At 43.3% G+C, this 24,531-nt stretch overlaps 2 protein-coding genes across 11 annotated transcripts; both read left to right on the forward strand.

Annotated features, from left to right (window-relative positions):
- Positions 1-1,134: 1,134 nt before the first annotated feature.
- On the forward strand, positions 1,135-6,133 carry LOC103651634 (GPI mannosyltransferase 2). 3 transcript variants are annotated; one of them, XR_564867.3, is made up of 9 exons: positions 1,180-1,561; positions 1,647-1,752; positions 3,073-3,165; positions 3,246-3,441; positions 3,574-3,752; positions 4,779-5,029; positions 5,179-5,366; positions 5,475-5,863; positions 5,941-6,133. XR_564867.3 is itself a non-coding variant. In XM_008677306.4 (8 exons), exons 1-8 carry the CDS (start codon positions 1,255-1,257, stop codon positions 5,643-5,645), a joined length of 1,491 nt encoding a protein of 496 aa, XP_008675528.1. In that variant the 5' UTR covers positions 1,135-1,254; the 3' UTR covers positions 5,646-6,018. The 3 variants fall into 3 exon arrangements, 2 of the variants coding, with proteins under 2 accessions (XP_008675528.1, XP_020406200.1); XM_008677306.4 differs by having other exon boundaries at positions 1,135-1,561; positions 5,475-6,018; XM_020550611.3 differs by lacking the exons at positions 1,180-1,561; positions 1,647-1,752 and adding an exon at positions 1,794-2,024 and having other exon boundaries at positions 5,475-6,018.
- A 1,878-nt stretch (positions 6,134-8,011) lies between these two features.
- LOC103651635 (calcium permeable stress-gated cation channel 1-like) lies at positions 8,012-19,598 on the forward strand. 8 transcript variants are annotated; one of them, XM_008677308.4, is made up of 13 exons: positions 8,012-8,299; positions 8,414-8,839; positions 11,114-11,471; positions 12,041-12,187; positions 12,602-12,737; positions 12,938-13,039; positions 13,338-13,457; positions 13,578-13,658; positions 16,095-16,435; positions 17,146-17,391; positions 18,101-18,425; positions 18,691-18,924; positions 19,055-19,598. In XM_008677308.4, the coding sequence occupies exons 3-13, from the start codon at positions 11,158-11,160 to the stop codon at positions 19,313-19,315; spliced, it is 2,307 nt and encodes a 768-aa protein (XP_008675530.1). In that variant the 5' UTR covers positions 8,012-8,299; positions 8,414-8,839; positions 11,114-11,157; the 3' UTR covers positions 19,316-19,598. The 8 variants fall into 8 exon arrangements, with proteins under 8 accessions (XP_008675530.1, XP_035821969.1, NP_001333754.1 ...); XM_035966078.1 differs by lacking the exons at positions 8,012-8,299; positions 8,414-8,839 and adding exons at positions 9,879-9,897; positions 10,976-11,017; XM_035966076.1 differs by lacking the exon at positions 8,414-8,839 and having other exon boundaries at positions 8,060-8,299.
- The last annotated feature ends 4,933 nt before the right edge of the window (positions 19,599-24,531 follow it).

The raw sequence follows: 24,531 nt of genomic DNA on the forward strand, positions 1-24,531 counted from the left end.
CGGATGAGATAGTTCCAAAGCAGAACACAGATCCGGGGCGGAGGGTGATCTTGCGGTGGAAGGTGACAGCCATTGAGCTAGCTTAGATCGACGACACACCCCCTACCTGGCGCGCCAGCTGTCGGTGTTTTGGGTCCGACCACACACCCGGGGTTGCCCCTCAAGGTGTTTTTAGGAGTAGGACGGTGTCGCCGACTGTAGCTAAATGGTTCGTGCCGAATGCACGAGGAACAATGGACAATGTTTACAGGTTCGGGCCGCTTTGAGATGCGTAACACCCTACGTCCTGATGAGTATGCTTTATGTGGTGGATTACAAGGGAGCTCTGTTGAGCTAGAACGTAGAGGCTGAGTAGTGAGATCGATCAACCCTAAGGGGTGCCCCCTAGGCCTTATATATTCGACCGTGAGGCAATACATGTGGATGTGATAACAATGCGCACCTAAGAGATAGTGAATTGATTGAGTCTATCTTCCTATAGTTCTGTCGACTTATCCTCGCCTGGTTCCATTGTACGGGGCTCCAGCGCGGGAAAGTCGGGTCTCTGTTGTGGTTGCTTGCTCAACGTTGTTGGGCCATCCGGGCTCGCACCGATCCGGCCTTATGTCGATCTGCTTCACTGGTCGTTCTTCCCTAGGCCCACGAAGGGATGACCTTACGATTTATTGGGCCCTTGGGCCTTTTGTGAGGTCTTTTATCCTTCCAGTGGAACCGGAGGATATCTGTCCCCCACAAGAACAAACTGCTATATACCGGTAATGAGGATGTGAGCGCCGCCTGTAATGGAGAATAAGGGGAGCGCTCGAATAAGGGAACACGTACCTCAGGGAAGAGAAGGAACCGCCGGATCGGAGCGCCGTCGGTAAAGAACCGCCGGATGGGAGCATCGCCGAGCGCTCAGCGCCGCCGAAAATCGGAGACAAGAGCGTCGGGAGAGAGAAGGACCGCCGGAGAAGAGAGCTCGGGAGAAGAAGTAGCTCGATCCGTTCTAAAGAACGGAATGCCGTAACTACGTTAGTTAGTAGCTAGACATCGGCTAAATTTGACTACGATAGCAAAATTCCAAATTTGAATGGTTTATAATACTAAAATTCTAATACCGGTGTTCGGGATACTAATTTTCAGAAGCCCCTGTGTTGGTGATATCTTGGTTCCAATAAGCTCGTTTTAGACCGGCCTTATTAAGATGTTGAGTCCATCAGCATCTGTCTACAGGTGCCGATAGCTGATCCTCCCTGCCGCGCACGCGCGTCAATGGCGCCGCCAGTCGCCGGCGTCGTGCGTCTTGCCGCGGCCTCCCGCGTATTAGTTCTGTCCCTCTACCTGCTCGCCCGCCTCCTCTTGCGCCCCTACGACACCTCCGCTACTCTCCACCCACCCTGCCTCTCCTCTTTCTCCTCTTCCCCGGATCCCAACACGCCCGTCTCCGCCGCTATCTCGTCGCTGGCCGTGTGGGACGGTGTCCACTTCGCCCGCCCCGCTGAGTGCGGCTACGAGTACGAGCAGTCCTTCGCCTTCCTCCCACTCCTCCCCGCCTCCCTCGTGCTCCTCGCACGATTGTGTAAGCCCGCTCGTCACACTTCCCTGATGTCAATTTGTGCGCTTTATCTGATCTGGTTGTGGTGATTAATCCTTTTCCCGTGCAGTGTTCGCGCCGCTAGTACCGATACTAGGGTACAGGGCCGTGCTCGTGCTCTCCGGCTATGTCCTCAACAACGTCGCATTCGTTGCTGCTGCGGCCTACTTCTACAGGTGTTCGTCGTCTGATGAGCTTTACTGTTTCGTCTTCACACAGATTTGGGCTGATTCTATGCGTTAGATGGGCTCTAGTACCACAGTTCTGCATCTATTTGGAAAAGTATTTGTAGCCATTTATTGATTCTCCAAACATTTCGAGATTGGACAATGCTTGAGAGCAGTGCACACTGGAATGCAGTAGCTGTTTTCCCTGCACTTTATTGGCGATGCCACGCCAGAGCTTTTGCACAGTTCAATAGCTGGTGTTCTTTGGTGGATAATATTAGGTGAGGTGCTTGTGGACTGATCTGGCCCCTTCTGTGGTGATGTTAGGATGTGTCCTCTGACTCACTATCAGAAAGCGAGAAAAGGAGGAGTCCTCCCCTGCTGCGTGCGGATGATATGCACCCTGACCGGGGGCACAATCTGTTCTAATCGGTTGTGGCCCGTAGGGCACTATATAAACAGTAGCTAGGCCGGCATGAACGCCAACGCTTCCGCGCCCGGAAACCCTAACCACCACATTTGTTTAGGTGCCGATCACCTTTTCCTACCCGATGACAATGTCGATTCCGGTCACTGGGTAGGACAAGGTGATCGGCACCTAAACAAATGTAGTGGCTAGGGTTTCCGAGCGCGGAAGCGTTGGCGTCCCTGCCAGCCTAGCTACTTTTTATATAGCCTCGTACCCGTGACCGGGGCCACAACCGATTAGAACGGATTGCACCCCCGATCAGTTCGCATATCATCCACATGCAACAGGGGAGGACTCCCCCTTGCTTTCTGTTAGCGAGTCGGAGGACACATCCTAACAATGAATAGTTTCTAGAACCTGTAAAACTATATTCTGGTAGTTGTAATGCAAAATCTATCATTTGAAGTTTAGCACAATCTGTTTCTAGTTTTTTTTGGAAGAAAGGTAGCAGGAGATCTGCCTATTCACTTATGATAGAAAGCAAGTTCTTCGTGAAAATTTGTTCTGATCTGCCAGTACCAGGAGGAGGGAAGCTGCCGAAGCGTACAAGAACACAGAACGAACAAATTGCCCAAAGCGGCAGGCCAAAAACTCCCGTGCCTCATTTGCACTTGTCTTGTTTATCCTTTCTTGATGACCTCTGATGGCACGAGGCTGGCATGCTGGAAGATGCAGCAATCTCTTTCTTTCCAAATGTTCATCCCATTGAAGGATTTTCTAGTGGCTATAGTTTGCAGTTTTTCACTGTTCTTGATACTATCTGATCATATGGTCATAATTCATAAATGTCGAAGTTAGACCAACCCTTTCTGATCATATTACTGTGTTACTAAGGATACTACTAATTCTTGTTGGTGCAGATTGTCTGTGCTGATTTTGAAGGACCAGAAAGCTGCTTACCGAGCATCTGTTCTGTTTTGTTTCAACCCTGCTTCTGTGTTCTACTCATCATTGTAATATTCTTTTCCTTCACCAACACAAGAAACTCATGTGCTTTGGCATATTGTAACAGATAATTTGTTATTTTTGGCAGGTATTCAGAAAGTCTTTATGCACTTTTTTCTCTTGGGGGCATCTTCTACGTGTTTTCCGGTGCTAATACTGTTGCAGTGATAATGCTCGCTCTGTCTGGTTCAGCTAGGTCAAATGGAGCACTTAATGCTGGCTATTTCTGTTTTCAGGCCTTGCTACAAGCATATGATGCTACTGTACAAAAGAAAAGGCCCTTGGTATGTTCCACTTCAGTTATTATTATGAGTAACAGTATTTGGCATGAAGAGACTGCACGAATTATGTTTTGTTTCCATAAGAAGCAATCAGCAAAAACATGTTTGTTTAACAACTTCTCTTTGTTTGACCAGTTGGCAATTCATGCCCTTGTGGCTGGAGCTTTGCGCTCCATTTTCATATTTCTACCTTTCTTTGCTTTCCAAGCATATGGATATTTGAACATATGTGTACATGGGAGCTCAGACGAATTGAGGCCATGGTGCAAAGCAAAAGTTCCCTTATTGTATGGCTTCATCCAAAGCCACTACTGGTAAGTGTTTCTATATGAAAATAGTTAGAATTAGAATTGGCATGATAATGTGTCAAAACTAGCACCTCTTCATCCTTTTTGCTTACCTCTGGAATTATACGAGGGCAGTCTTGCCTTATTGTATGATTAAGGCTATCCGCACTCATACTACTCTAAATTTCTACCCTAAAAGGAATATTCTATCCTGGTCAGCAAGATAGTCTACCCTATACCATAATTCTTCGTAATCATGTTTACTCTATATCTCAACTCTATATCAACTACCACATATATTATATTATTTTCTTTCCGCTGCTACCAGCACACACAGGCATAGCACCGGCCAGCCTCCATACCACCGCTCACCAGTATAGACCAAAACACCAAGCGGAGAGAGATTTGGAGTAGAGGTGTATATACTCTATCTATGATGTTCTCTCTCTCTTCCATGCATTTAGAGTGGCCGTTGAGGTGATCCACTGCAGTGGGTTTTTACTCTATACGTAGCACTATCCACATAGCGTATTGTTTAAAGCTGCCCACTGCGGGCAGCCTAAATGCTGGCTCTATGCATACTTTGGTAGTTTGGTTGATGATTGTTTGCAGCCATAAGAAATACATAGTTGATACATCTTTCATGGCATTGGACTTGCTTCATCATTCACCCTATATTCTACTGCACGTGCTTGGTGGCATAGTACTTTGCTTATGCCTAACCATGTTGCACATCTGCTGAGATGAACATTGGGTACATATGGAGACCCCCCATCCCTCCTTTGTGTTACTTGAAATTTTATTGAAACACCTGTCCTTCCATTTACTCAAGGATGCTGATACTGTAACATCGTGTACAGTGCACACTATGGAATCCTCCTTTGTGTTACTTTAAAAATTTTATTGAAACATTTGTCTGTTCACCATTTCTCAAGGATGTTGATGTTGTATGAGTTCTCTCTCATAAGACAACATATTTTGCCCCTCTCTAGCATCCCGAAGTCTTCAACTCTTAACTGCTCTTCATAAGTTACTTGCGGTTTTCTTTTTTAGGGGAGTTGGTTTCTTGAGGTACTTCCAAGTGAAGCAGCTGCCGAACTTTCTCTTGGCTTCACCAGTGCTTTCTCTCGCGGTTTATTCTATTGTCCATTACGCAAAACTGCTTCACCGGTGTTTTCAAAGAACTAGCGTCCACAAGCAGATTATCACTGCTCTAGAGAAAAGGCCAGTTGTGTCGTATAGAAGATCTGATGACGCGACAATTTTGAGTGAACCTCCTGCTGGACTCACCAAGAAAGCACAAGGTACTACTGCGATCTCAACAGTATACGTTTTGCTTTGTTTTGAGAAACCGTTGCTCATCTATCTTGATGCCAAGTCTATTTGAAATGACCTAACATTTTTTTAGACGGTGATAAGCACACAGCTGTACCTTACAGTATTTGTTGGACAGGGAGCTCTAAGGCTAAACAGAGAAAACCAGTTGCTACCGAGATAGCTCCTGCGACATTCCATGACAGTACCACGCCAGCTAACCAAAACATCGAAGAGGATCAGGACACGTGCTCCATACTACTACTCCCATTCGTTCTGCATCTGGCCTTCATGGCATTCACAGCCTTGTTCGTGATGCACGTCCAGGTCAGTAATACGATCATCTTCCTCGTTAAAGCGAAAGCTTGTGTGGGTGGGAGGGAGCACTGTTGGCCTGAGTACCAACCAACTTAACTTGCGTTCGTTTCCATGCAGGTGTCCACACGGTTCCTATCCGCTAGCCCCCCGGTTTACTGGGCTGCCGCGCACGTTCTGGCTTCTCCGAGCCGCGCCAACAGACGATGGGGCTACCTGATCTGTGTCTATTTCATCGCGTACATTCTTCTAGGTAGCCTGCTCTTCTCCAACTTCTACCCTTTCACGTAACGTAAGAACGGCGGAGTGGGGGGTGTCCCCGGATGCGTTATCCAGTAGCGAGCACTGCCGCAGTGGATTATTGCTCATCTGTTTATCAGGTGGATTTTCTCGACCAGCTTTGCCTGAAGGTTTCCCTAGGTTTGCTAGGTGCTTCCTTTGGTTCAGTAATTGAGCGTTGGCTACTCGAATCGCTTGGAATCTGGTGGGCTGATTGTATCCTTACGTATGTACGTATACATATATTTTTTTTTCCTTTCATTTGGTTATGATGTGGCCACGAGCTTAATTACATATGTATCCTTAGAATCAGAAGTTGGAGAGCAGAAGACATAATAACATCAGTCCCAACTCGGAAGCAGCAAAGCGAGGTAGATATCACAAACTCGTTCTTCTCAGAGCAACATGTATGCAAACAGCTTGGGGGGGGTCGATCTTCTCCAAATTATTCAAATGCCACTATCTATCTCCATTTGACGAAATAACGCCGCTGGTTTCAATTGGTGGTTGGTTCGTTTTCGTCCACAGACTATCCGAAGACTAGTGTGTGGGTCCAGGACGACGAAGAGTGGTGCCCATTGTTGTCCGTTAGCTAGCCAGCAGCGTCGCCATCGACTTGTTGATATAAATAATCAACTGATAGTGACTCCGATCCAACAAACGCTCATCAGGTATATAGCTATAGTTTGTGTGCATCGACGAGGACGACGTACTGGCCTGATATTTCCGTGCATGTCATTGCCAAAAAATGGGCATTTCAAATCGCGACGTCCTGCTAGGGAAGTTCCACGTACTCAGCCTACCGCTGCATGATGCTGCCAGGAACCGATGTGGGATGATTGTTAGTTTAGTTCTCGTTGCTGCTAGTTCTTACAGTACTTGTGTTAGTGGTGTGAGCTGCATCTTTTTTTTCTTGGATCAGTTGGCGTGGTGGCGCTCGATGACCGATCGATGCACATGCACCTAATTCTAATTCGCGTTATCTGACCACGTACGCTAGATGCTTTGATGCTTTTGTTTCTCGTGCCGAATTATTTAGATAAATTAATGCGATGAACCTTCTCGTCGTAACTTATTGTCAAAATCGTCCCCTCTTGTCCGGTTCGCCGAAGCAAGCTTCCTAAGCACATATCTCCGATTAACAAAAAATATGCTTCAAACACTCGAAAACGTTAACCTAGCTAAGAATCCTCGGCCAAGACTCGCACCAACGGAATCAAACCTAGAATGATATTTATAAATAAACACTAAGAAGTTCATTTAATATTTGTATTTAAATGGAATACAAATACACGTAGTATCTATATTTTGACCGTCGCCACGCGTCGGCGGAGAGGGAGCTGCCCGGGGCAGGGCAGAGCACCGCGCGTCCCGGCCTCTCGGGCTGCCACACCCGCACGGGCCACACACGTGTTTCGATTCGGATCCTTTTTCTTCTTTTTTTTATCAGCGTACGTATTTGACCTTGGGATGGGAGGGGAAGCCAGGCCAGGCGCTCTGGAGTCTGGGCTCCGGCTACCGCTGTCTTGTGTGTGGTGCGGAGACCGGAGAGGATTTGGACTAGGGAAGGAAGGGCAGCGGCTGGCGGGTTTGGTGAGTCGGATCGGATGAGCACGGGCCGTCCCGTCCGTTGGAGGTCCCGGGTTCCGTGACAGTTGGGCGTTGCCGACAGGCCGTACGAGACAGAGGATGGCGACCGCGATTCCTCTCAAACCTCGCCACGCCACGCCACAACAAACACGCGCCGATTAAATATCATCACTAGTCTAGTCTCCCGTGACTCACGTATGCCTGATTGACTTTTGCCACGAATGTCCGTGTTTGTCTCGTCTTCTTTACCTTACCCCTCGCTTACTAAATCTACGCTTCACATAAGCTCTGCAGCTACAATCTATAAATATAAAATACTATATAAATAATATAAAAGTGGTCGAAGCTTTGATCAGCTAAGTATAGAAGGGTAACCGTGTATTTTTTTTATTCTGGACTTAATAACAATCAATTTATTCTACAGTCGACAGACACTCATTACGGCGGCATCAAGACATACCATCAAGGCTGCTCTCACAGCATTCCGCGCCGGTAATACAAATGAAATGGCCCATGCAAATAAATAGTACTGTAATAAAAAGGGGTGGCGAAAAAGGTTTAGGGCTAGTTTGGGAACACTAATTTCCTATGGGATTTTCATTTTGAAATTAGTGTTCCCAAACTAGCCCTTAGTGTTGGCAATGCAATCCATTTCCCGTCCGGCTCCAGCATATCTGCTGCCCGGCTGGCGGCTGGCGAGAATCGTAGTGGCGACCAGCGAAGCATACATGACAGGACGAACCAGCAGCGTCAGCTCTCTTCCCTCCCCGTCCCCGCTCTCCACGCCTGCTGCCTGGGTGGGTATTTATATATTAGAGTGGTTGGTTAGGATCACATGTGGGACCCCCACGTCTCCTCCTCCGGATGGACGGGACGGGACGGACGCTTCCGGTTCACGTCTGGCCATTCCACGCACGCTTTCCCCTCTCTCTGCTGGCTCGTGCTCCGCTCACTCGCTCGCCATAAACGCGCAACAGCTGCAGGCAGATCTGTCCGTTACCGCTGCTGCTACTTCCTTGCTTGTATTTTATATGTAGGTGAGGTAAGCGGCCACGGAGCAAAGGAGGAGTGAAGTGGTAACTGCTGCATAGCATCGATCCCTCTCTCTCTCTCTTCTTCCTCCCGTTAAACTCTGATCGACTGTCCAGCAACCCAGCCGTAACGTCTCCTTTCCCGTCGAACCGCTCCAGCCGACGGACGGACCCCAGAGAGCACAAGTGAACAAAGCCGCCACCACCACCAGACCAGGGGAAAGGAAAGGGACTGCCGAGTGCCGACGCCCGACTGCGGCTGCGGCTGCGCTGCCAGAGAGAAGAGAAGGGGCGATAAAAATCCTGTCCGTATCACCCTCCCTTCTCCAGTCCCAGTCCCAGTGGTGCCAGTGGAGTAGCGGCCGCTGCGCAGTACAGTGCAGTGCAGTGCAGGGGGTCGCCGGCGTCTCCCGCCGTCCGCTTCGATCACCGTCGGACGCGGAGGAGGAGGAGAAGCGCCAAGACGAGGACAGGCGGGTTGCGGCGTCATTCGCGGAACGATGGCGGCCTGCCGCGCCGGCGGTTAGGCCCCTCCGCTCCGCTCCGCTCCTCCGAGATTGTTGCCCTCTTGTTCCTGTGACCGAGGTATGTGCCGTGCCGTCTCATCCGCAGTTCCGTCCCTTCGCCTTGTCCAACGCGCTCCGCTGTTTTCCGCTTCCAGTTCGAGCTGGACTTATTAGTCAGATCTGCTTCCACGCACCCCCTTCCGCCCTCCCGCTCCGTTTCTGCCTGCTTCCGTGCCTTCTGTTTTTTACTCCCAAGTCCCAACGTTTGGCTGCCCGGCTGCCCGCTGATTTCCTTTCAACCCTTCTCGAGCTCAATTGGAGAGGACAGTTTTATCGGGCCTTCCAATTGCCAGCGAGTTGCCTTGTCTTACCGGAATGACCAGCCAGCTAGCCAGCCATACGAAATGCATTCCATTGACGGGACTGCCAGATCTTGTTTGCACCCCGCGCAATTGGGGACCGCTCTTTGTTCGTAGCAGCGTCTGGGTTTTGTTCCCCTGCAGTTATTATTATTAGTACAGCGCTACTCCTCCGCTGACCGCTACAGAATTCGCTACTGCCTACTATAACCGTGTAGTATTTCCTCACTGCAAATTCGCACCAGTTTCTGCCCCTTTTTTTCAGTGTCCTCATGTACAAAACGAGTTCCATTAGATATAGATTATGAAAATGCTTTCTATATATTATTATAATTTACCGTAACTGGAACTCCCCTGTATTTGGACGAAGGGAGTACATGTACCGATTTTTTTTAGGAAAAGAAAATGACAGCACAACGAATGTATTTGGCTTCCAGCGCTTTTATTTTATATTATTAATTATTACTATTATTACGCCTTTCCCCTTTGAGCTGACAACTTAATTAAAGTCGACAACTTGGCGTGCCTACTGCCACCTTTAAAGATTTTGCTGGTATATGAACCTTTCCTGGTCCAGTCTCAACGTTTCCAGGATGGCTTAACGCTTCACACGGACGTTTCCTAGTGGAACGAATTTATGCGAAGTTTTATTTATGGCCCTTTCAGCTGTCACACCTTCACGCCTTAAATTCCGCACTTCAAACCTGAGGGCATTATCATTACTGCTGCTTATTGTTGCGTAGCAGCATCAACTGGACTCAATTGTTCCAGCTCAAATGTATGCATTGCACGCCTGCTTTCTTTTGGCCCAGAGAACTCAAATCGTTGATTTTTATAATCCCTTTGCACTGTTCCAGTGCGGAAGGTGCTCAGCTAGTTTCTCGTGGGTTTGATGTTGACACTTACGCCACCAAGTTTGTTATCCATTGTATATCTCATGGCTAGCCTATAGGAAAGGAACAGGAGTTTGGGTTCGTTCACAGCAGGATCACTATCTTGCTTTCATTTGTATGGCTGCATGCTACCAACCCTTTTCTTTTCAGTTTCTGATAGAAGTGCTGTCCGCCCGCCCATGTCCTAGTGTTAAAACATGGTCTGTCGTCTGATAACTTAGAATTCTGTTTCACTGTTCTTCTGTGATGCTCAATCATGAATATTGCTTGAAGGGTTGGTTATGCTTACTTCTATCCACCGGCTTTTGTTGACTCATTTTTTCACTGTTCTTCTGTGATGCTCAATCATGAATATCGCTTAAAGGGTTGGTTATGCCTACTTCTATTCACCGGCTTTTGTTGACTCATTTTTTCACTGTTCTTCTGTGATGCTCAATCATGAATATTGCTTAAAGGGTTGGTTATGCCTTCTTCTTATTTCTATTCACCATTTTTTGTTGACTCATTTTTGTGCCTATTAGTCAAGATTTTTTGCTCAATGTTCCATACATATGGCATGGCAATGACTCAGTTCATATACACTGCTCATAGGTTGCATGGTTTTCTAATGGAAGTATGGAACAACACTTAGTAACCGGGAACTGGGAACTTAGCCACGTTCCTCGTTCCGGGAACGTTCGTTCCGTTCCAGGAACATGGGAACAATCTCGTTCCAGTTGTGTTAAATCCTAGTTTTAGTAGCGTACCGCGTACCACGTTCCCGTTCCTCGATCCCATCGATCCGGGAACCTGGTTACTAAGGAACAACATATGTGCAACCTTTTTATGGTAGTTTATGCCATCATTCTGGGTGCTCAAGAATTCAATACTGATTGCAGACAAAGTTTGATTCAACTTGTGTTTACTTAGAAATGGTTATGTTGTTTTGTTTCTTCAGAGTGATTTTATGTTACTCTTTTGCAGTTGCGACTGAGTCACCACATGCGGTGTTTGTCTCTCGATACGGTCATCTATTCTTACATTTGGTTTTGTTTAGAATTGTAATTTTGTGACATCATACTATCTATTGGGTAATGACTGTTCTTTCCTGACATCTTGTAGATAAATTCAATAGAATTTTCTCCTAAGCTATTTAAAGGACAACTATGGCTACAATTCAAGATATAGGACTCTCTGCGGCTATCAACATAATGGGTGCTGTACTGTTCCTAGTTGCATTTGCTTTCCTTCGACTGCAGCCAATCAATGATAGGGTTTACTTCCCAAAATGGTACCTCAAAGGTGCAAGAGAGAGTCCAAGTCATGGGGGTACATTTGTCCGGAAGTTTGTCAATTTGGACATGCGTTCATACTTGAAATTTTTAAGTTGGGTGCCTGCTGCTCTCAAAATGCCTGAGGATGAGTTGATTAGCCATGCCGGTCTGGATTCAGCTGTGTATCTGAGGATTTACTTGGTCGGGTATGTGACTTGTACACCATGTACTGTAGGCATGTTTTAAGCTTTTGTTTGTCATATCAGTTTCTCCAATTGTACCATAGGTGGGGGCGTTATTAGTTATTACTACCAGTTTCCATCAATGGATAATTAGGTCTCCATTGGTCTAGGCATAGTTGTAAATAGAGCCTCGGTTTACAAATGGGGAATCAACCTCATAATGAGCATTGGTTATTGTATTACCCTGCTACACTCCAGACAACATGGCAAGCTAGGCAAAAGAATGAACTGGTGCTGCCAATTTTATTCCTAGTTACATTGGCTAATTCAATTCTAGGTCTTTGCTCTATTTTATTATGTCAGCTGCTCTATATTAGGTCACTAGTTTGCCAGTTGCATCTAGTCTTTAGGATTTTCAGATAAGGGAATTTACTCACTTTGATATGTCTACGGTTTATCAGTTGTTTTATACCTACCCACCAAATGTTTCGTGGAATCAAAACATTTGTACTTTATTCCCTTTGGTTCACTGATTGACACCCATCTTATTTTTTCTTTACATGTACTTATTTACTTTGTTTCACTTGTTACAGACTTAAAATATTTGCTCCAATCTCAGTTCTAGCTTTCATTGTTCTTGTCCCTGTTAATTGGACCAATGATACTCTGCAATTCTCGAAGTTAGAGCACAGCAATGTTGATAAGCTTTCAATATCAAACATACCAGTTGGATCAAAAAGGTTAGCACTTGTTCTTTGTTTTTGCAACCATGATTCTTTGGGCCATTGCCTTGTATCCTTTTCTATTGATAGGTTCAGGAAAGTTGTAAAATTGATGTAAAGAAGTTATATGGATGGGACTGCGCAATATGAACTGCTATCCAGCCTCTGACAGAAACTGATTTTGGATAGCAAAAATGTGGTAGATTGCACATGGGAGAAAAATTAGGAACCAAAGTTCATAATGTAGAGTACACAGTACAAATTTGCACTTAAAAATATTTCAAGTTCAACCATTAGATTTAGGGAAATGGTTTCAGATTCTAAAATAGTTTCAGAGTTTACAATCAATACACCTTGTCATTAAAATTAGGGATTGCAGTTTTGAGTTCATATTGACTGCTCATGAGTCCTAACCAATTTCTCTTTGTGAAGGTTTATAGCCCACTTGGCAATGGCGTATGTTTTCACATTTTGGACCTGCTATGTACTGTTACGTGAGTATGAAGTAGTTGCAAAGATGAGACTGCGATTTCTTTCATCAGAGAAACGCAGACCAGATCAGTTCACGGTATGACTAACCTATGATTGAGTTATGCCTTGAACACATAGTGCTATCCAGATACTTAAAGTTGAAATTTGTACTGTTACTGCATTTCACATAGATTTTGAGGCGAGAACACGTTTCTTTTTTCCCCTAAACTGATCAAGTGGATTTTGTTGTTATGGGTATGACTTGCTGTATGCGCTTACTCAATGATTATATTTTAGGTCCTTGTGCGGAATATACCGCCTGATCCAGATGAATCAATTAGTGAGCTTGTGGAACATTTCTTTCTTGTGAATCATCCTGGTCACTATCTGACACATCAGGTAATAATAATTTATAACATAATTCATGAATATTCATGTTATGATCCCTTATTTTATTCTAGGAGTTTATCTATGGATTCTCCGCCGTGTAGTATGGTTTTGGTGTTTCTATGTTTGTACAGATGCATGTTTCACAATTTTGGGTAGATCCTTGTTTTCTTCATTTAAGTTTGGTACATATGATTCCTATTTAGATGGATTTTTGTTTGATTCCTTGTAATTTATTTTTAAAATTGTTTTTCTGTAAAACAGAATCAGACATGCTATGTTTGATTTATTGCATGCACTTATTTTGTAGGTGGTTTACAATGCAAATAAACTTGCTAAATTGGTGAAAGAGAAAGCAAAGATGCATAATTGGCTTGACTACTATCAGCTGAGATTTGAAAGGAATGCATCTAAAAGGCCTACTACTAAGGTTATTCCACACACAAAAAATAGCTGCTCTTTCCCTTCATATGGTTTTGTTATATTTGAATCAAATATGAACCCTTTTAAAAAATTTATTCTATTTTTTTGGAACTCTCTTGTGGTGCAGACTGGTTTTCTTGGTTGTTTTGGTACGAAGGTGGATGCCATTGAATACTACACATCAGAAATTGAGAGGATAGAAAATGAAGTGAGTTAATTTACTGCTCAGTGTTTGTCATTTAATGAACTACATTAATCTTAAGTTATAAGGCTCTCTCCAGCAATAATCGCTAAAGGGTTCTGTACCCTATATTTAGGGTAGATTCCCGTCCTTTATCCCTCCAACAGTGTCCTCTAAATATAGAGTACGCTGCTGGATCCACTATATATAGAGTTTCTCTTTGCTCTCCTCTATCATTATAATACTTTGAACAACAGATTTAGCAAAACTAAAATTTGTACAATATATTTGAGACTATGACAAATACGTACGTACAAAAATCAAAAGTAAAATGTCTCTAATGTTGGTATTTACGTATAGAGGACGCTGTTGGAGAGGAGGGAGATGAGGCTATCTACAACGGTTCTCTAAATTTCTCCCCCTATATCTTACTTTTGTGCCACCTCATCTAGATTTCACTCCGTACTTTTTCATCTTCCGCAGCGGTTCCCCCTATACCCCACTACAACCATAAAATATCATTATCCAACCACATTCATCTTCTATTACAATTTTTTCTTCAACTATTAAATACTAACCAGCACCAAACTCGAGTTAAGAGGGCGCTACAGTATACCCCTGGATCCATCGGACTACTCTGCTTCACGCTAACACTGTTTCCTGTAGAGGGGACTTTAGCGTCGACCGCTGCACCTCAAAAACTACCCTACACGTGCACTGTGCAAGAGGAGGGGGCAGCTCGCCGCACGCGCTGCGTACTGTAAATGACGAGTATAAAGGACGAATATAAAGGACGTTGCTGGAATGCTGGAGATAGCCTAATTATGTCATTGCACAAATATAATGATTTAAATCATTTGTTTTGATAGAGTTGGATCATAGTCAAACTTTTGACACAAGTTCACATTATATTTCGAATATACACACATTAAGAAAAGTAAATTAAGCTTTTTCTGAAGTGGATTTTCAGATTTTTAGTGATATAAAATGTGGAGGCTCCCACATAAGGGAGGTAGGCTGTTTTGATCTCGCGACCTGGTGAGTCCTAGTGGCGGAGGATGCGCTAAAATTGAGGTATTGCTAATGTAACAACGAAAGAAAAATTCACAACACAATCTATAATATTTCATAAGTAATTTATAGCTATAAAATAAGCGATAAATGTGAAAAAATATTTTATTCAAGAGTCATTGTGTCGATAATCCATCTACAACCAAATATTATAAAGCAAGTAAAATCTGAAAAAAAAGAAAACAAGATAATGATGGTTAATTGAAGTAAAAACAATATAAGAATATACCTCTAGTTTAATCTAGGTCTAGAAGACCTAGACAACTGCATTTATATATTTTTCTTACTTTAAGATGTCTTTTTAATTTTATGAAGATCAAGTCCTTTTAAGATTTCTCTTTTGATATAGCACATCATCAAATCATTTAACTAATCATTGGTCGTCTTGTTGCGTGGAGCTAGGCGGAGGTTGTTGTGTTGATTTGCTTTGAGCTCCTCGACGTTCTAAGAACAGGGACGAGTGAATGGCGATAGGGGCTGCAATACAATAGGAACTGAAGTTGGGCGATAGGCGGAATAGGGGTCAGGGGTGAATCGCAGAGCTAGGTCAGACAGAATCGCGCCGGACAGGTGGAGCTAGGCGATGGGCGAAGCGAGGGCAAACGACGAAGTGCGAAGCTAAGCTTGGATGGAGACACGCGGAGCTGGCTGGGCCGCTGAGGCACGCCACACGCGGAGCTGGCGATTGGGCAGACGACGAAGGCCCCATTTGTTTGGGTTTTTTTCAGCTTTTGACACCAAAAGATGTTGCGGACTACCAAACGCCCCTAGCTTTTCAGCCCACCTGTATAAGAATCGTTTTGGTAAAAACCGTCCAAATCAACATGAACACAAAACCGGTCGAGTCGTCACGATAGTAGGAATCCATCGCTTTCTAGATCCTAAACCCTTTGGACCACTTCATCTTCCTCCGCATTAATCCTCACGATACTTAGATTTTTCCCACGATCAGATTCTCTCTACAGCCAGATTCTCAGAAAAGCTGGTCAGCAAAAAACTGAACCAAACAGGCCTGAAGGCTCGTGGAGCTAAGCGGAGGTAGTCCTAGTCGGCTAGGAACAATAGAGCGTGGGATAGAGATTTATTTTACTATTGGTATTTTATTGGGTTGAATCAAGGTATTGCTTGGGCAAGGCCGAGCATTATTGGGTCCTCCACCCATTCTGGTGACCTAGTAAGACAATTCTCACTACTGCACCAGGCCTGCCCTTCTTCATAAAATATGTTACTGAAGGAGCCTTTGTTTACTTATGTATGCTGCATAAAACCAAACATTGATAGGACTTCCAGTAATAAATTTGTCTTTCACAATATTACATTTCCTTTTCTTTTCAAACAAAGAATACCTATCATGAATTATCAGATTTAAACCCTCATCTAAATGATATTCAGGAAGCAGAAGAGCGTGAAAAAATTGTAAAGGATCCCAAATCCATTGTACCAGCAGCATTTGTTTCCTTCCGATCACGTTGGGGTGCAGCAGTTTGTGCTCAGACACAGCAAACCAGTAACCCAACTGTTTGGTTGACAGAATGGGCTCCAGAACCTCGTGATGTGTACTGGGATAATTTGTCTATTCCATTTGTCTCCCTTACAGTTCGAAGGCTGATAATTGCAGTGGCATTCTTCTTCCTGAACTTCTTTTATGTGTTCCCAATAGCATTTGTTCAGTCTCTTGCAAATCTTGAAGGGATTGAGAAGGCAGCGCCGTTTCTGAAGCCTCTGATTGAAGAGTACGTCTACTTTAACATGCTATACCTTCTGCACAATTTATTTTCATTTCAGTTCTACCGTAGTAGTTATATTGTTGGTTTAAACTTCCCTTATGTTGGACACATATTGGTGCCACTTTGCTCGAACCATCAATTAGGTATAACTAAAAAAAATTGCATGATTATCCCTTTAGGTCACTGCTTCTGCATATGATGTCATCTCGAACCATCAATTAGGTATAACTAAAAAAATTGCATGATTACCCCTTTAGGTCACTGCTTCTGCATATGATGTCATCTAACTGACTTTGATTTAACTGGGTCTGGGAGAAAACAAGTTACTGGAAGAAAGTTAACAAGTACCAAACTGGCATACTTTTTTTTGGACATGCAGGAAGCTGTTTATCATTATATGACTTGCAGAATCATACTCGCCAGTGCTTGATTAGAAAACCAACCTCAACCGAAAAAACTAAAAACCTTTTTTCTGGAGTGTGAGAAGATGTGAGCCACCTCGAACCCCAGCCAAACCCCATAACTGTAACTCCTCTGTGGCAAGTGATAAAAATACCAATCAGACTAGGACAACTCCAACGAAGACACATTGATTATGTATGATGGCACTAAATTGACCAAGCCTCAAATTGGAATTGTTTCTTTTTACTCTGTTATAATGGGCATGTTTCTTATCTCTGAAACCTTTTAGTTGAACTGTTTTTTCTTTTCTTCAGGCATACTATTAAATCATTCATCCAAGGTTTCCTTCCGGGAATTGCTCTGAAGATCTTCCTTATATTGCTCCCAAGCATATTAATGTTTATGTCTAAGGTTGAAGGATTGACCTCAATATCTTCACTGGAGAGAAGATCTGCATCAAAGTATTATATTTTCATATTCTTCAATGTGTTTCTGGCAAGCATTATTGCAGGATCTGCTTTAGAGCAGCTAAAAAGCTATATTCATCAGTCAGCAAATGAGTATGTCTTTGGCTAGCCTTTTATGTCATGCCATTCATCATTCTCATCCTTGTATTGTGTACTGATACATTATAGAGATGCATTAAATAATTACAAGTTGGGGAATTATTCATCATCTATCCCATTTGGCTTGATGAAAAGATTTGGGATAATCATAGAGATGCATTAACATAATGCTTTGAGATAAATATATTTAAGATAGAAATATTTATCATCGATAACATATGAACAGTGACCAACCATTAGTAGAAGTAGCTATTAGAGCAGTTGATATGTTGGTGTTTGGATATAGCACATAGGTGGAAGTATTTTTCTGGAGCTGTAGCAACAAAATTATGCTATTGTCTGACTGGGTACATTGGATCTACCATTACTCTGAATGTTGCACAGTGCTGCAGAACCTAGGGTTTTTATAAGTTTGCCATGATGTAACTGTACTTTAAATGCTCACAGTATGCACATAATATGGATGCAGAAAATATCCCTAAAATTGTTCATATATTTACTTACTGTATAAGGGGTAACAATACTCGGATATCCTTGGTTTTGAAATTATCTTAGGCATGCTAATTTTCAGTGTATTCTCCTTTGTTTTCTGGTATGTCACTAATTTGAAGGTCCTGCTATTACCATGGCATATTTAAGCCCTTTCGTTTCTCCTTTTGCGTGTATGAATTTATTTATATTGTCTATTTTTCCTCGTTTACAGAATACCAAGGACGATTGGTGAAGCAATTCCAATGAAGGCAACCTTTTTTATAACATATACAATGGTTGATGGTTGGGCTGGGGTAGCTGGTGAGATATTGAGATTGAAGCCACTAGTGATCTTCCACCTGAAAAACTTTTTCTTGGTCAAGACTGAGAAAGACAGGGAAGAGGCAATGGACCCTGGAAGTATTGGTTTTGACTCAAGCGAACCTCAAATTCAGCTGTATTTCTTACTTGGTCTTGTCTATGCGGCAGTGACACCATTTTTGCTCCCTTTTGTATTGATATTCTTTGGGTTTGCGTACGTTGTATACCGCCACCAGGTAAGCAAGCATATCATAAATGTCCTCATGTGTTTTCTTTAGCATTGCATCTGGCATTGTGTTGTTTATCGTGCTGTGCTACATTTGCATGCACATAATTATACATACTCCCTCCGTTTCTTTTTAGTTGTCGCTGGATAGTTCAATTTTGCACTATCCAGCGACAACTAAAACGAAACAGAGGAGTATTAGTTAGTGTGTTGCATTTGTTTGGTTAGAAATTGACTTACCCTGATGCATAACTTACACAGCTTAACTGTTTCAGATAATAAATGTGTATAATCAAGAATACGAGAGTGCAGCAGCATTTTGGCCAAGTGTTCATGGACGCATAATCACAGCGTTGATTGTATCACAGCTGCTTCTCCTTGGGTTACTTAGCACAAAAGGCGCTGGCCAGTCAACACCTGTGCTCCTTGTTCTTCCTGTAGTGACCTTCTATTTCCACAAGTACTGCAACAACCGCTACAAACCGACTTTTGTGAAATGCCCATTGCAGGTATGTTTCCTTCTAAAATCTGGGAGGTGAATAAATGTGTGACCTAAATACAGTTAGATCATTAAAAACCATGTTTAAAACGGTCGCACCATGGAGCATGACTACCAACACATTTCCATTTCGTTACCAGGAGGCGATGAAGAAGGATACCCTGGAACGTGCCAGAGAGCCAGGATTTGACCTCAAAGGATACCTAATGAATGCCTACATCCACCCGGTGTTCAAAGGTGATGGGGACGACGACAAGTTCTCAGTCGCAGATGAACCAGAAGCCGAGCAAGTCCTGGTGGCAACCAAGCGGCAGTCCAGGCGGAACACCCCCGTGCCCAGTAAATACAATGGGTCGGAATCACCTTCGCTTCCTGAAATTGTAAATGACCAACGGCTATAAAGATGTCTACAGTTTTCCTATGTATACTAGGTATATGCCCGTGCGTTGCCACGGAAGTTAAAAAATAGTATAAAACATGTATACCGAACACCATGTTCTAGACAATGCTAGTGAAACTGAAATAAAAATAGCTACATAATTGCTTAAATAGTTATACAGCTCGTAGCACAAACAAAACAAAGTTGGGCATAACGTTAAGTGACACTTTTCCTGTATCAGACTTGGACTATGTCCCGGCTAATGCTTGTAGCCTTTGAATATTATCGGGACCCATTGATCACTACACTCTACTTGATCACTACACTCTACTTGCACTATAGCAATCTCCAAATCCTTAGGTGGCGGAGGCATCTGCTTCAATGATTTATGGAGCATCGTTTATCGTGCAAACATTTGGGTTTTATGCTATCTCTATGAATTTTTTACGTTATCTATTTACAGAAAAAAACAGAACTGTAATTTATGGCATGCGTCCCACGCGGTAGGTTAGTTGTTGGTCCGATAGTGCGCGGTCCAGCCAGACCGGGGCTGGTCAGTTAAGACTTCCTCTAACATTTGAAAGCTGAGGCTTTGCGACGGGAGTAAAAAAATTGTATGAAACATAGAGACGGAACAATAAATATCACTATGATATGCAAAATCAATGTGGTAATCATTATCAATATCACATAAATTATTCCTAAAGAGTCAATTTAGACAAATGTGTCGACAACCATACACTAATCTAATCTTTTTTAGCGATATCGATACGTCGCTGTTGTATGTTTGTAGGGATGATATATCGACACGAATTGTCCTCACAAAATTTCTTCGAATAATCTTTGCATCCTACACATAAACACATAAGAGAACAAAACGTCAAATTTGTATTATACAACCGGAATGTATGTTTGAACATGAAACGAACGTACTACACTCACCATAATAAATTTCATTCGTCTGTCATTCCCCCATATGGTCATAGCTTGTAGCACGAGGTAGTTGGTATTAAGCCTATAGAATAATGTTTGTCCAACTATGTCATATACAATGATTATCGTAGAAAAATTTAAACTGCTGAGAAAGTGATACGAAGAAAATACCCTCTTAAGTCAATTGGAACACATGTCCAAATTGAATTAGATTCAAGCTTGGTGGACCATGTGTCGAGGTTTTTTTCCTGTACGAAAGGTGGTACTAAGACTAATCAGTCGGCTGCTTGAGTCCGGAGGCTGGCTGGCGACGCCGAGATTAGCGTGGCTGCCTTCCGTAAGAAAGCAAGAAATTTGGTCGGCTTCTGCGCTGGCAGCCCGGTCCGCCTCTTTTGCGCTGGCAGCCCGGTCCACCTCTTTTGTCTTTCCCTTTCGGTGCCATCAGGATCTAACTGTAGATCATGCGTGCTTGCTTGACCGCTGATGTACTTCTGCCTGCGGAATTTTCAGTGCCTGAATTTTCAGTGTCAACCTATGTTTTTTCCAGTAAAATATTACGTAGAAGTGATTCCATGTGCTGGTTGTTAGGTTCTCTCTTTCACAATTGTTGCCCTTTCTGGCCTGGCATTTGTTCGTCCTTTCCTCTTTCTTTTTTTCTTTTTTACTGTTTATAACAGTGCTGATTGTCCAAGTTCATATAGTATATATAATACTGGGAAGTAGTGGGCCAGTGATTGCACACAAACGGTTGCTGCCACATGGTGTGTGAGTGTGAGAGAAGGAGATCCACAGTTGTACAATATGCATCCTAGAACCGGAACGAAATCCTGGCAACCTCTCATCTCTGAATCTTTTTAGCATGTGCCACAAAGCTGATATTCAAAATCATTTCAAATAACCCTACTCTACTGCAGGCTTTAGACTTGTCGATTGATGCTAAGGTTTTCCCTCTCATTTTATTTTAAGATAGAAATGGCAAGCAGCAGCACAGATTCAACAGATACAAAAAAATGATGGAAAATAACACATTCAGAACGATTGAGATCCCTGATGATCTGCCTCTTCACAGAACAAATCAATACGAATTCGTTGTCAGGCCACAGTGCACATACTCGCAACAACTGAGAACTGGGTTTCATTTTGCAGCAGCAAAAACTGAACCTACAGCTGCGCAGTTTGAGACTCTAGGCCTCTTGGAGGCCGCCATCAGCTGGACGAGCGATGGCAGGGGGCACGACACCAGCACGTTCATCGACCTATACAGCCTCCTCAGGCTCGCGTTGAGGCCCTTCTATGATCCGACAGCGGTTGAAGAATCACTCGCCCTTTCAGAGTACTGATGATCAGTGCTCCTCCCAGTTCCTGGTGTAACAGTGGTTCCATCCTCTGGAACATGCGCAGCTGACACCACCCCTTCAGTCGCTTCCGTACCTTCGTCAGCAGTCACGCTATGCCTGCAAACTCCCGCCATCAAACGAGCACGAGCATTCAGGTTCTGTTCTTGCGCCCCCAGTGCCCCCAGTTCAGCCCCTGCGTTCCCTCTGTCATGTTCAGTCTCTGCACCCAAATTCTGCTCTTTCTTTCCACCTTCAGTTAGATATCGTTCAACAGCTCAGATTCATCAGAGACCTTCAGTTAGATCAACTACTTCTACTCTGTCATCAGATTTGATGTCGTTCAGCAGCTCAAATTCATCACAGACCAGATTCTGCTCCCTTGTTGCACCTCAATCTCGTGAAATCAACCACTGCTGCTTCTGCACCCTCCTCCCGTGCCTGGCTGATATCATCAGAGGGAGCACAAGCGCTGAACACTTCCTCGCGCTTCTCGACAGCTTCTACTGTCAGCACCACTATTATCTTTACCGAAATGTTTTCCTTGAAGAAAGTAAAAAACAGCTGATGCACCACAAGGACACAATAGAATAAAATCTCCATAAAAATTGGTACTGATTTCTAGAAATCAAGCGCAAACTCCAGATTCTATAATCCGTATGAAACCAAACACGGCCTTACTAACAAAGAACTGGCCTAATGTTTCTTACCTAATATTCTGAGATTATTTGGATCCTGTTGTGGCGATCAGATAGCCTTCAAAGTGTACGTTGTTAATATAGTCAAGTTTTCCCACAACCAAACCACAAGGCATATAGAGAAGGTGGGGGAAAGCCTTCAAATTGTAACACCTAAATTTGGTGATGGAAGTTAATTTTATCCTTCTGAAAAATATTGATTGACTTTATTGCAAATGGTTTATGGATCAAAAGACTGATTGAGTGTGCAGTGGTTGGTATGACTATATATACAACACAGGTAATGGCCTAAAGACTACCAGATTGTGCAATGGCTGAAATATCTAAACATTTGAACAAGACTCTTAAATGCCTGAGCTAGTTCATATTCGAAAAATTCTATATACATACAACAAAGCCCTTTTTGATATACATCAAAATCATTTCAGAGTTGATCTGAATCTAACCATCTAGCAGTCCAGTCAAGCCAAAAATAACAACAACTCGAGGAGCTTGGATGTATAGTATCGTAAACTTTGACAGAGCCTTTAATTCTTTGTGTTAAGGTGACACTATGTGATGTTAGATGAAGTTATCTACAGACGCACATGTATGTTTTTTAGAAGAGAGTATTCCTTTCCTAGTTCCGTTTTATAAATTCTAGAGCCTCTAATTTGGAACGTAGAAGTTCAACCGTAGTAGATGTATATATGTTTGTTGAACATAACAATTGGCGATTGCAATCTGCTAATTGTTTATCAGTAAGGAAGTACATACCTGGGCTCATCAGGAGTGTCTTTACGTTCAAGTTGACTTACAAACAGTTTCTTCATAGCCTTTTTGGCGATGATCGAGCTCTAACAGATCGAACGCTCTGGTATATAAGTATACAATGTCAATGGAGTAAAATGAATTAACTTAAGGCTGATTTGATAAGCTATACTAACCTTTTCTTGGTCGTGCGTTGCTGTATGTCAGGGCTCGCTTTAGGCGTATCTACACTGATTAATGAGGCTACATGCTTGGCTGCATTGTGTCCGTGTTCTGCAATATTATTCTGTAGTTGTAATAGCCACAACAGTAGAATCTGCACTATTGAAGAAGGTATATTAGGTGAGCGACAATAAGTTGTTTTAAAATTATATCAATGCTTGTCACGAGGATTTTATAACTTAAAGGCTTGAGCTACAATGCTACTCATAAAGTCATAATACTGAATATTATTACCACCAAACTGAAGAAGACAGCGAGCCCACAAGTCTAGGTAGCGAATTTAAAAGTGCCTCCTACAATGCCAAAGCCCAGATGTCAGATAGGCACTCTACTATATCAAATTCCTTTAAGCAAATTACTTAGCTATTCAATTTGGAAGAACGCAAGGGGATGTCTTCAAAAGCAAAATTAACCTTTGAAAAACAAGGGCAAGTCGTATCAACAATCTGCACTTTCTTCTCATTTAGTGTGTACCTCCTCCACAGCAGCTCCAAATGCAGGCAACACAACAACATCACCTTATTCGATGACATTCAAAAGAAAAGTAAAGGCGTAAGTAGCAAGACAAAAATAATCAAGGCAGGATATGAATATGCTACCAAAGTCATACATAAGTCTAATATCCAGATTTTAATATGTCATTCGTTCATATAGCCATTCTTTACTGTTACCGTGATATAATAAATTCTGTGGCTTTCATAAACTAACCATTTCAAACATCCAACAAGGGGAGCAGTAGGAGGCTTAACCATCCCCCTTCCTTAATTCCATAAGTTGTGGTGAGAATTCCAATGCCACACAACGTGTTGAACCGTGGAGATTCGACCAGAGGAGAAGTTCAAAACAAAAAATCAGCATCCAACATCATGACCTAACTAATTGCTATGCAAGTAATTTAGAGTTTCAGACCAGTTTAGATATTTAGCCTGTGTGAGATGGCGGTGGCTGGTAGTGTTTTTTTATCTTTCTCAGCCAAGAGCCGCTAGCCAGATCAGTGCCGAAAGCAGCAACAGCAAGGAACAATAGTAGCTGCGAGCAAGGCTGGGTGAGGAATGCGGCGGAGAGCATGGCAGAGCAGGAGGAGCGGTGCAGTGCAGGTACTAACCTCATCAGAGACAGAGACACTGGGAGCTCAGCAGCACTCGAGCGGCTCGATCGTCTTCCTCCATCTCCATTCCCGTCCCAATTCTGTTCTCCCCATCGAGAAAATGGCATCTATAAAAGATAGCGTAGGAGCTCCTGAAAATCACTCAATTCTCCACTTGCTCTAGGCAGCGCCTTGAAATCACTGAACTCCCCAT

This window comes from Zea mays, chromosome 3 (genome assembly GCF_902167145.1).
Source record: "Zea mays cultivar B73 chromosome 3, Zm-B73-REFERENCE-NAM-5.0, whole genome shotgun sequence".
Classification (NCBI taxonomy): domain Eukaryota; kingdom Viridiplantae; phylum Streptophyta; class Magnoliopsida; order Poales; family Poaceae; genus Zea; species Zea mays.